Below are 12879 nucleotides of genomic sequence, written 5' to 3' on the forward strand. Positions count from 1 at the left end.
TCACTGGCATGTTTAAACCGGCAATCTTAAAAGACTCCCACCATCTATAAGGCAGTGTTGAGATACTTGTTTCATTCAAGATAATTGCTGTTTTTCCAGCGCTGTGATTGCTATTGTCAGTGTATCACAGCTTTTGTGCATGTGCATATATGCTATTTGCAATTATGTATCTGTGTGTTCTTGTTTATCAAAGATGTTAACACACACACTCATATATATATATATGTATATGGTTTTTTTGCAAAGAGAAAAAAAAGCCAGATCGGCGTGTTGCTGTTGTCATAGCAACTGTGCAACCTTGCTTTTCTCCTGTTCCTCTTTTTTTTTTTCGTCACATGGGAATAGAAAAGAAAAAAAAAAATACCACCCCTTCCTTCATTTATGTCTTGTGCTATTCCACAAACAAATACAATACTTTGTTCAACTGTGTAATTTTTGGGGAATAATAAGAATAATAAGATGGAGTGTGCAACATGTCAGTCCTATAACACTCATGTACAATATTGCAGCACATTATGCAGCAAACGCCCACACATTTTTACAGTCCCGTTGACTTTTTCTGCTGCTCTGCCCAGTCCGTTGTATGTATACCCTCATGTCAGACCCTTATCTTGTTAAACATGCTTCACATTCTCATAGAAACCGTCTGTTCTAATGGTGTGTTCTGCTGTATTTGTTTGGTATTCCAGACGTAAGCTATTGATTATCTCTTGATTGTACTGTGCCAGTTATGTGTGCCGTTGATTGCATTCAACCATTTGATTGAAGCTTTTATCCAAACTGCCAAAGTGCTGCAATCTGTCCATTGAGCTCTACGACCTTGATAATTCTGAAAATGATGAGAGTAGGTGTGGGTGAGATGATTTGGTAATAGCATTGACAATGAGAATGATTAGAATTTGTGTCTGATTTTTTTTTCATGTTGTTTGTGTTCTGTGTTTTTCAATTGTCGCTCGCTTCACTTTTCTCTCCTCTACCCGCAGTAAAAATTTCTTCTCCATGGGGAATAGCAGTGTTTAGCGTTCAGTCAATCAGGTAGAGAGGCATCTCAGTCTAACGTCAAATAAACTATATTTGGCTGTAAGTAGGCTCCTAGACTTGAGTAGTCTCTTTATCTCTGCACACATGCACACACCCGCCCCATCTGTTTAACCCACGGACAGAGAGAAACGCGTATCCCTGCGACTCTCGGTGTAGTTAGATTTTTCTTTTTAACTTTCATAAAAATATACACACACATGCACATCCACTCTCTCTCTCTCACACACACACACACACACACACACACACACACACACATGCTCAACCCCATGGCCTGACGCGTGTCATATGACAAGCAAGTGGAGGAGGGGGACGGAAGGCCTCAGCTTAATTAGGCTGAGGCCAATAAGAGAAGATGGAGGAGGACACTGTTGTCTGGCGCCTTTGGGTTTGTCAGCTCCTGGAGGCTCATCTGTCACACACACAAGCACACACAAGCAAACACTTAGAAAGTATGCACCCTAGTTTATATTTCTATGATGGTTTTGGATTTTTTAAAGTTTTGATAGTTTCGTCAGGTGATTAGATGCCACCCGTGTGTGACCATGTATGCAGATATGTGCTCTTTTACTCCTGTCAAATTGCTTCAACTTTGTTTTTCCTCCGCGGACTGTTAAACCGACATGTTGGCACCGCCGCAGATGCTCAATTTCAGGTTTTAATTAGTTTAATTTTCTGTTTACTGATCAAGTGTTCTGTTTGTGTGTGAGTCTTTAAAACTCCTCTGCATATATTTCACCTTCATTCCTCACGAGATAGCACGACTACTTCTAAGTGTAACAAATGCGTGTTTAGTTGTGACATTAGACCAGGACAAAAACTGTAATGCTGAGACAAACTTTAGGTTATTAAGGGCTGGATCATTAGGACATTGTAACTGCAGCAGGGGAGTAGAGATAGGGGATAATGGTTCTCAGGCACGGTGGAAGTTAGTACACTTAATGGTATAGCAAGTCCTTATGGAGCATTACAAGAGCAGCTGATATATTTGATATATAACAGTACAGTCAAGCAACCTCATATTGTCCTATGAAAGAAGCCAGACAAGTGATAGCAGCCACACGCCGACCTCATGCTGCACATGCCACCTGTCGATTCCACCCAGCAGCAGGGGTCAGTAAAGCTGTTTACCTTGTTAAAGAGATGAAGGTGTGTACCCAACCACCTGTAGTTCATTGCTGAGGCTCATGTCATGTTTATTCCATGTATTTCTTTACATAAAAAAACAACAATGAATATAAGAGTCAAGCTTTACCATAGATTTTTGTATAATTAAAGATTTTTTTGAATTTGAAGCAACAGCAACAGGGCATCTGCCTTTAAAATGATCAGAGCATCTGAACAGTAAACAGGGAGGCTGTTATCATGAGACAGTTCCCGTGGATTTCATGCTAATGTAGTTAATCTGTATCTAATATATACTTAATTTTAGCACAATCATATGTGAAACTGAAAAATTGTAACATTAATAGACATAAGCCAACTGCACCAGCTCGTAGAGGGCAAAGCATATTCGAAACAGAATATTCTGTCATGTCTTAAGCTTATGCTTTTATTTGATTGCCTTCATTGTGTTCTCATGACATAAATGCTCATTACCTGCTCTTGTAGGAGTCCCAGGATCATAGAAGATTTTTGTTAAAGAAAATCATCGCTGTTAAAGCCACACACAAACCTCTCTGGCTCCACCACTGACAAGTCCAATCATCTGCCAGTTGCCAACAAAGGGGACAAAAGCAGATGATGTCAGTTCCCTTTATATTGAGTTATCAGGTTGATTGAGTGTAATTGAGCAATGCATCGGAGTGTGGAGAGAAGACACCAAGCCCCTGGAGACAGTGGAGGAGGAGTGGAGGAAGGGTGTTTCAGGAACCAGGAAATGCTCATGGCACCAGGGCCATGACATTAGCACTGTCGACAGCTGCTGATTATTTACTGCCTTGTAATGAATTAATAGAACTGACTGTTCCTTTCAACAGATGAAAAAAATAAGTTTCCTTATCTTTTTTACTTGCAGTTATTAAAACTTCAAACACCAGTCGCTTTGAAAAAGTGTTACTAAAAGTACATTAGGCCATTTAGAAACTTGTGTGATAAACGCTTGGTTCGAGTAACAAAAATCGAAGAAAACTGTTAATGTATTTACATAAAACCTAGTAATTTAGTAAATATAAATCATTATAAAAATAACGTAATAAAACTTTCTTCTTCTTTTTACTTAAATTTGCTTCAGTGCCAATGACTTGGGTATCAGGCTTATGCCAATAAGTTTAAACCCTCACTAGATTTCAATGGATAAGGACAGAGTTTTGTGAAACTCCATGCAGATGCCTTATTGATAGAAATTTGATTACCACCTTGTTAGTTTTACTTAAGCCAAAGTGACCATATTTGACTTAGATGGTGTAGGGCTATGTTATCCGCTAATGCTAGCAAGCGTTATTAGCAAGACTGGATGAATTTAGCTATATAGTAGATACCCAAATCTTCATCAAACTATAAATACTATGTGTATTCTGGTGTAAAGTTGAGCATTGTAACTATAAATAGTATAAAAGTGTTTTGTACGTGATTTGAAACCTGCATGCTTTTTAAAGGCTGTGGTGGCACAAGCATTTGCAGTTGTACAAAAGTTTCTGGGAGTCATATTTAATAAAACTTTTGTGAAATGTGGTTGTTTTTAGAGTCAAAAAGGTGGATTATCCATTCTCATTGACTAAGCACTGAGTGTGTGTTATCCTCAGTTCCACAGTCAAAGCAATATATTGCTTTGGTTTTACAACACCAAGATGGAAACAACAACAATGCTCAGCTGGAGGCTTCATAACAGGACTTTCCTAACTAATGGGAAATATCATGATACTATTAGGAAACATTGTATCTAAATATATATTTTATAGACAACCTAAGATTTTAGAAAAGAAAATCAGTGGCTTATGTAAAAAAAATACTCCTAAATGACATTTATTTTTGGGATTTGGTGTGCACTTGTCAGATTGAGACAATTACTCTCTTCCCATCATGTTGTTACAAAATATTTCATTTTGGGGTGTAAAATATGAAAACAGGATTATTTTTAGTAGTATACATATGAGTTGAAAATTATACTGCAACCAACCCAGCTTATTTCCTTCCATTCAGCCTATTTGAAGTGACCGTCTTCAGTATTGCACAGGAAAGAGAGTAATCATGAATACGTGCATAAAGACTCTTTGAAAACTATATGTATTTTACATTTGTGTAAAATATTATTTAATAGTTATGAAAGATGGGAGTGTGTCTTGGTGTATGCTGACAATCTCAAAATACTGCATATATACAGTTGTGCTGTTTTCATGAAACAAATTTATTCTCCCAGTGTGGTACATTTGTGACACATTATGACAGATTTCTGTTAATAATTGCTGAATTATTAGAGCCAAGTGTGAAAATGGTATTGAAAATTAGAAATAATTATTAGGAATGCAACTTTCTATCTGCAGCCTGCTCCTTATTGTCTGCTTTAGACCGCTCTAGCTAGCATTCCTATCATAACATAAAACATCTATAACAAAAAAAAATAGACTCTTCTGAGGAATATGTAAAGGTTTTTTGATATTTTTTCCTCTTTAATTTTGTGGTAAAAGTGTGACTGAAAATTACCTTTGGACTTGTAGTAGTGCAGTTTCTGCAGAAATTGAAATAACACACCAAAAATGAGCTTTTATTATAGGTTTTTCCACCATGACCCTTGACTATGTCAGCATTTTTCAGCATTGCTCTTTTCTTACTGAATCATTGCAGCCAGCACGTCTTTAGAGTGTGATATCATCTCAATGCATATCTATCACATCCAGCCGCCTTCACAGGTAATTCAGTGTTGGATGCTGTTTTCACCTGGTATTAAGAGGTGGCTTATGAATGAATCAGGCTGCTCAGTTATTGAAAGCACTAATGGACCATGTGAAAGGTTTTTGTGGTAAAAATCTTTTTAAGCCAGAGTTCTTTATAATAGATTACAGATAGCACTAAAGTAGCCTGGTTATCAAGGGATATCTACAGCAAACAATTCAAACAGGTGGTACCGATTCAGCTTATTCTGTTTTCATCCCAAAAGGTTGCAACGAGCATTAGAGAGAAAAGTTTTTATTTTATATTACATAGTGCAGTCTTGCTCGTTTCATACAATACTTATTATTTATACCTATTCATGTACTCATCTGTCTATTTCCTGTACCTGCCTACATACATACCTACCTAGCTTAAAGTGGGAATCACCAGAGACTCCACAATATGATTTTATCATTATTCTTCATGCACAATAAAATAGTATATTGCAAAATGTTTAAGACTGCAATAATAAGTTTTGCAATAACATATATTGCAACTTATCGCTTTTTCAATTGGAAATTGTATCTCCAAAGGCAGACTTTGTCAGTACCTGTTTTATCAGTCTGTCAAACAGACCAACTGAATAACACTGTTAATAAAACTTGTCTAGTCTAGTCTAACTTAGTCTAGTCCAATTTCACTGAATTCAAACATGTGAAGGCACTGCTGGAGTATGTCTTCGAGGAGCATTCAGATGCCTGTGAAGCTAAGGAGGAACTGTATCAGCAATGGTTTGTGATCAATGAAGCAATTATTGCTGCTTATCAGTCTGAGAAGGATTATAAAACCAAGCAATCTGAAGTCCACCCCTCTACAAGAGATTATTCACACATGGAAAACATTCAAGACAGTTAAAAATCTCAGCACAGTGCAGTACAGATGTTAAGATTGCTACAGGGTGATCAGATCTGGTTGTGACTCTACTGGTTTATTTTTAATCATCAGTATTTTTTAGTCTATTAAAACTTTTCTCAATCCGACTTGCAAATGTCTTTCTATAGACGTTCAAGTTTGCGATAATACTGTTTCATGTGGTTACAGCTGTTAGTTAGTACAGTTGGCCATCAATTAAAAGGAGCTAAGAGTGTTGGATATGGAGAGCATGCCTTGGCCACAAACCTTTGTTCTTCCATAAACAACAGGAAAAAGTAACGCAATCTGCTTACTATTGCCTGGGGATATCTATCCATCTCCTGGACCGCTTAAGAATAAGTTATTGGAGAAGAGGGAGCACAAATGGAGTGGCCGGCATATAACCTGGCTCACCTGTGTGGTGATGACTTGATTAACTCTGTGGCAGGACTGGAGGTGGCCTTTGAGGATGAAGAATTTCCAGTGAAAAGCAGCCACTCAGAAATAAGGAGGTCGGCACGGTGTCAAACAGTGTTCAAATGCCAATTGCAAACTCCAGTGAATTTGAAGATGATGATAAAACGCCATTGTCCAAATTTTTCCGGTTTCAGAAGTCAAGATTCAAACCTAGCTCCAGGCGTCAGTAAACCCTGGACTGTTAATACAGCTAGTAGAATTTTTTTCCAAAGTTCTGTGTGGCTCTAAAGCTAAGCTGAATTATCTTTTAGGAGGAATCTGAATATAACTAGCATAAAGTATAAAAGTGAGCGAATTTATCATCCCCAGCCCCTATTTGGACTTCCTATGTTTATATGAGACCTGGATTAATGAAAATAGCCCCAGTGCTGCAATAAATGTGCCTGGGTACAACAGCTACAGCAGAGAGAGAGGAGTAGCAAGGCAAAGTCTGATTTCTTTAATTAAAAAAAAAAAAAACCTTCAAAATTCAAATAAATGGAAACTTAATACATAGTTTGGTAAAAGTAATGGAATTTATTAACCTCTATTTTGTTAATTCAGTAGCCACGATTGTTCAGGGATTTTCAGTCAGTGACATCAGTATGTGCTCCGATCAAACAGTGGAGCCAGACTTTAAATTTGGGCATTTACGTTCCAGAGTTGGCGATGTTTTTGGTATAGGCACAATAATGATGAAGGATCTGAGAGACACAGGTATTTGGAAATCAGTTGTTAGACCCATATACAAAGATGGTGCCCCATCAACATTCTGCATGTTTTTAAAGTGTCTGAAAAACTGGTTGAACATCAGATTATCACTTATTTACACAGCTGTTCTTCTGCTTTGAATCCAGGTTTTTCAGCTAATCATCCCACTGATACAATAAGGTTTTACCCTTTTTATGGAAAGAGTGAGATCCTTACTAGACAAAGGAGGTTTTGTAGAAACTATGTTTCATTTGATACTCACTGCATATTGCTTGAGCTGATTTAAAGTTGGCTTTGGTGTCCTTGGCTATTGTTATAATATGATGGTGGTGTGGGAGATTTGACTTTGTAAATGCGATTTGTCTCGTCCCTGTTAAAGTACGGATGGTGCTTTCTTGGCTTTCTCCAATCCATAATATTGTTTTACCAACTTCATCCGGCACATTGTCACCTTTGCTAACCTCAATAGAAAAAAGTTAACAGTGCCATCCGGTGGACTTTAATTGATTTTATTAATCTATGGTGTAGTGGTTTAAATACAATATTTATTTACCTAACAGGCAAAAGCTGTGTCATTAAGAGCATCCATTGTAAAACTCTGTTAAATCAAACATGCATCACAACCTGCTGTGATAAACCCCTTGTGAATAAGGGAGCAGCCAACAGTAGCATTCTGCAGCATTTGTACTAACAAATTGTATTTGCAATTTATATAATAAGATATGGATTTTTTTGTGTCAGTATATCGATAAGATATTGCCATGCAAAATATCATGACGCTATGCTCTATTGATTTTTTCCCCTCTGCCTCTACTATCTACCTACCTACCTACTCTATCTTGATAACAAGGACAGCATCTCATTAAACCTGACTCTCTACAACTAATTAAAGCTGACACCAAAATATCAGTTTGTTGCTACAAAAACAGTCTATTCCTTGAAATGCCATACATGCTAAATGTAATACATAATACCAGACATTTAGTCAATTCTGAAAGACATACTGACAGCCTACAAAAGTAAAAACCATGCCTCTGCCCTGTTCTTTCCACTCTATCTCTAGACACTCTCTCAGTGCCTCGCTGGTCCCCACAGATTCCCCGAAGAGATCTGGGAAATTCAATAAAACACAGGTAGGCCTAAAAGAAAATATGTGGGTGAGTGTGGATGAGGTTCCCTCTGTGCATATGCTCACATCTGTGATAGAATGGCAGTCCAATTAAAAAGGGCTTCTTGTGTAACTCACTCAGTTTTCTTTCTCTCTTTGTCTCTCTTTCTCTCTCTCACCCTGCTTGACTCCAAGCAGGATGCTTATGATCTAAAAAGTAAAACAATAGCTACAGTATTAGTTGGAGGATTTTAGCAACCTCAAGAACGTGGGTGTTTTTCCTGTTGAAAGTCTGTGAGGTGGAAAGAGAAGCTCTAAGCATCTTCATACGGAGCCAAACTGAGCACAAATGTAATGTATGTAGCTGTTATTTGAAGATTAAGGTGATTAATGGTTTTAAGAAATACCATTATTCCATCCAGCAGCCTCCTTGATGTCAGTTTGCAGTTTTCAGAAGTGTGCCCTTGATCATATTGTTGGCATGTTATGATAAATGTATTTAGGAAAGTAGTGAATAACCCACCACTTTAGGGCCTCTCCTGTGCTGAAAGATTATTTTTTTAAGCAGAATCGGCTCCTAATTTCATATTATCACTCATAGCTGACAGCCTGCTAAAGAAATCAGTCAGGTGGAGTTGGTTGGGGTAAGTTGTGCCTCTCAGTTGATGAAAAAGATTGGCACAATAAAGAGATTTTGATTCTGTCAGACTACATTAGTCACCTGCCATTAGCCAGCCACACTGCTGGCATTGCATCAGCCAATAGTCACATATGCGCTCAGACCACTTAGTCAGTGTGTGAAGGGAATTGGTTGTTGGTACCAAAGTACATTGTGGATTTGTTTATTGTAGAAGAGACTGTGTTGGAATCCTCAGCAGCGACACAGGCCTGTGAACTCCCGTTACTCAAACTGATTGTTATATTGATGTAAAAACCATATAGCCTATTCGTTCACACAGTGTTACTGAAAGATGAAAATGAAATGGCCACAAATTAAATCAGGAGGTGAGGGAGATTAGGAAGGTAAACACTTTCAGAGGAGTAGCTTCTTCAGGCATCTATTATCCTTGCAGAAAGGTTATGCAGGGAATGAGATATGTTTCCCAAAAGCCTTCTGTCAGAATGAGAGAACGTTATGAAAGGCAAAAGGTCAGAACCCGTGTTCCTCTCATTGTAATCCTCAGCTCTTTCATGTCATATAGATGTGCAACAAGTGAAAAATCGATGCCCTTTTTCTGAATCTCACTTTCTCTTCTTTTGCTTGTAGGTTTTCCACAAAATACTGGATGTCCCAGACATGCATAGTATGTGGAAAGGGAATGTTGTTTGGACTGAAATGTAAAAACTGCAAGTAGGTATCAGTACTGGTCAGTGCTCAGTACCCACTGTTGTCAGTGTCCACATTAGTAATTAATATCTAATCCCACACATTTGCTTATATTCCTGTCATTACTTTAATTAGTGTGCCATCCCGCTTGTTTTTCAATTATATCCCTTTGTCTCTTTTGATTGTTTTTCGACATGACACACGTCAGTGACCCCTTTTGTTTTCAGCTCACTTGAATAAATTTCCAATTTACTGTCTCTTTTTCCACCCACTTTGCATAGGTGTTATTGCTGTGTAATAAACACCACATAACAATGAGACACACACTAATCAAGTTTCTCTGTTTCGTGCATACTCAGGCTGAAGTGCCACAACAAATGCACCAAAGAAGCCCCACCTTGCCATTTACTGATCATTCAGCGAGGCGGACGGGAATCCCTCAAAGGTATTTTTTGATGTCATTTCCAATGTTGATATTATGTGTATACAAAATTGACTAACTTTCACATTTTGTTGATCATTGATCAAAAACCACTGATTCCATTCAAAGAGAGTTGGGGAATGGCTGCAATCACAGCATTGTAAGATGGCGAAAGCGTTCCAGGGAGGAACGCTGTTTTGAGCGCAGAGTCAAGGAGGCCATTTACGTGAAAAGGGAAAGACCATCTCTGAATCAAGGAGGGGGCCTAGGGGTACATCTTTTGCCATCTTACAATGCTGTGATTGACTTCAATGATCAATGGGCTTTGATCGGTAGTTGTTGATCAATGGCCATGAGAATTTGCATTTTAATGATCAAGGAACTGACTTTACAGCCCATTGTTCATTCAGTGGGCTGGTTTCAGTCATTGTGCAATGTACTATTATAAGGTTGGGGAAACCTGCAGTCAGCAGGTTGGATGAGTCACTTGGATGAGTGACGAAACGTTTGTCCCTCTGTAAACGCTACGTCCAGATGAACAGAATCAACCTTTTGGGATTTACTTACCTGGATGATTGAGCATGCATCAAGATGTTATTTTACACTTGTTGACTAGTAGTTTTTATTTTGTTATGTTTAACAGATAATTAAGTAATAAATAAATGGTTAACAAGATTTCTAAAGTCCTTGTGTGAGAGTACGGGAGGCCTGACTATTAGCCAGCTCAGCCAGGATTAATGCCTTTGTCAAGCCTTGTGAAGCTATCCAGCTCTCGCTTGTTTTAGGCAACCCAAAGACATGGCTCTACAGCTCTCGTGATTAACTATATTTGAACATATCTGATTCCACTGAGCAAATGAAGTTATATTTTTTTCAGCCTTCATTTGTAAAAGTGAAACTGCTTCTGCAGGTATAGGCTATCTCCTGATTAATTAAGCCATATAGGTTTGACAAATGTGCATCACGAGCTGTTTATACTGACACAGACAGCACTGAAGAAATTCCTATTATCTGCTATGAGAATTAAGATTCTTTTTTTCTTTTGTCCTCTCTCTGCCTTCCCCCTTTCCTTCTTCTCAAAATAAGATCATCAAGGAATAACTCAAGGTAAAGAGCACTAATTAGATGTCTTCTCTGCCTTCGTAAGAGAAAATGACAGTTTTTTAATGACATAGTTTGCTTAAGGAAATTTGTTTTAACAGTGTGTGTGTGTGTGTGTGTGTGTGTGTGTGTGTGTGTGTGTGTGTGTGTGTGTGTGTGTGTGTGTGATAAAAGATGGATGGTGTTAAAGGAGAGGCAGTTTGTTCATTTTTTTCATATTAAAAGCAGTGTCTGATAAAGAATTTGTCTAATTTTCCTAAAGCTGTCAGGCAATTACTGTTTAATGTCAATCTCCCGTAGTGCTTCATTGTTCCTTTATGCTTTTTTTTTTCTGCAGTAGCTCGTCTGGTACGGACTGAATCAGTGCCATGTGACATCAACAACCCGCTCAGGTACACAGACCTGCACATCAGTCAGACGCTCCCCAAAACCAACAAAATCAACAAGGTAAGGGTAAAAAATAAACCGTGTATTACAATCTGCGTATTTCTTGTCCTACATATCGCTTTCATTTATTTTTGGGAGCTTTGTGAGTCATTGTGTATTTGGAATCAGGAAACCGTACGAAAATATCTTCAGCAATATTGATGTTTACACAGATGGATTTGTTTTCCTACACTGGATATTTTACAGCCAGCACATCTATCAAATTCAGCTCAGTTCCAGAGAAAAAAGTTTATCACTAAATTCCCATGGTGGTAACACCATGCTGGAAATACTGTGAAACAAACGCGCTTGTTAGGAAATAATGGGCAGGTGTGAACATGTGAGTAAGAGCTTCAAAACGCCACAGCTTTTATGTATACCTTTGTCTAGAAGTTTCAGAAACTGGTTTGTCAACGCACATATGTTTTGTGTTGCTCATAGATTCACTTTTCCAAAACTCAAATCTTGGTTATAAACTTTGAAATATTATTCAGTAAAGTAAAATGGTAGTATCACTAAATTCTGTTGGAATTTATTTCCTCAGATGTGATTAATGTAAGTTAAAGTTTAAAGGTATAATTAGGCACAATTATCTTGTGGAGTGATTATAATTAAAAAATAACCATTTAACCCCTGGATTTGATTTCATATTCATATCATAATTACTTAAAGAATTAGAAACTAAATTAATTTAGTTTTCTTTTGTTTGTATGTTTTTTTCAAATTGCAAATTCAAACTGTGGTTATATCATAGTTTAAATTACTGACGTTGGGTATCAAAATATATGCACAGCACAATCTGCTGTGCACCAGTCGAGCTGCACATACCACACTGATACAATCTTTACTTTTTAATATAATTTGTCAGAGTTGATCTTTTTTGTGGCAGATGATGATGTCTTGCTAAAGTCTAACCTACATTTGATTGAATGTTATATTGCTTGTACAAAAGACTTTGATAGTTTATTACAAACTACAGATGCTCTGATTTCTTTTTCATTTTTGTTTTTACAAAGTATTCCCTAACTCTTCAGGTTGCTTTATCACCTTCCAGGCAGCCATTGATTTCCCTCTATCTAGTGCGCTTTCAAAATCAAGTAGCAGAAACTATATAAATTTGCTTGAGGAAGATAATCCATCATATTGAAAAGTCTAATTTTTCTCTGGTGTATTCTTTTTGGATAACAGTTTGAAATCTCTACGTGTTGTTGCATTTCAAGGGCACCTAAGATTTAACATTTGGCTGCTGAGCAAAAAAATATTGTCTATTTTTCATCAATATCAGGTACTTCTTTTTTTTTTGCTTGTTTTCTGGATTAAATTTCCAAATTGTTTAATTTATAAATTGATTTTATGTCTGTAAAGTCAGGAGGAACTTCACTGAAAATGAAATGAGTTGAATTATTTGTGATAAAATGCTGCACCCAAGTCTTTGGATGACTAGACTTCAGTATGAAATGATTATATTAAGTAACTATTTGAATTTAAACTAGATGGAGTCTACTCAGGGGCTGTCATCTAGGTCTGAAATGATTTTTGCAAAATCTTCGGCTGAAGAACTGATCT

At 37.4% G+C, this 12879-nt stretch overlaps 1 protein-coding gene across 2 annotated transcripts in view; it reads left to right on the forward strand.

Moving 5' to 3' along the window:
- Window positions 1-12879, forward strand: part of ksr2 (kinase suppressor of ras 2) — a 112105-nt gene that overhangs the window by 68892 nt on the left and 30334 nt on the right. For both annotated transcript variants that reach the window (XM_039620449.1, XM_039620450.1), the window contains 5 exons: window positions 7994-8063; window positions 9306-9389; window positions 9725-9810; window positions 10873-10893; window positions 11225-11334. In XM_039620449.1, coding sequence (XP_039476383.1) covers window positions 7994-8063; window positions 9306-9389; window positions 9725-9810; window positions 10873-10893; window positions 11225-11334 — 371 coding nt within the window. The remainder of the gene's footprint in view (window positions 1-7993; window positions 8064-9305; window positions 9390-9724; window positions 9811-10872; window positions 10894-11224; window positions 11335-12879) is intronic.

This window comes from Oreochromis aureus, linkage group 12 (genome assembly GCF_013358895.1).
Source record: "Oreochromis aureus strain Israel breed Guangdong linkage group 12, ZZ_aureus, whole genome shotgun sequence".
NCBI lineage: Eukaryota > Metazoa > Chordata > Actinopteri > Cichliformes > Cichlidae > Oreochromis > Oreochromis aureus.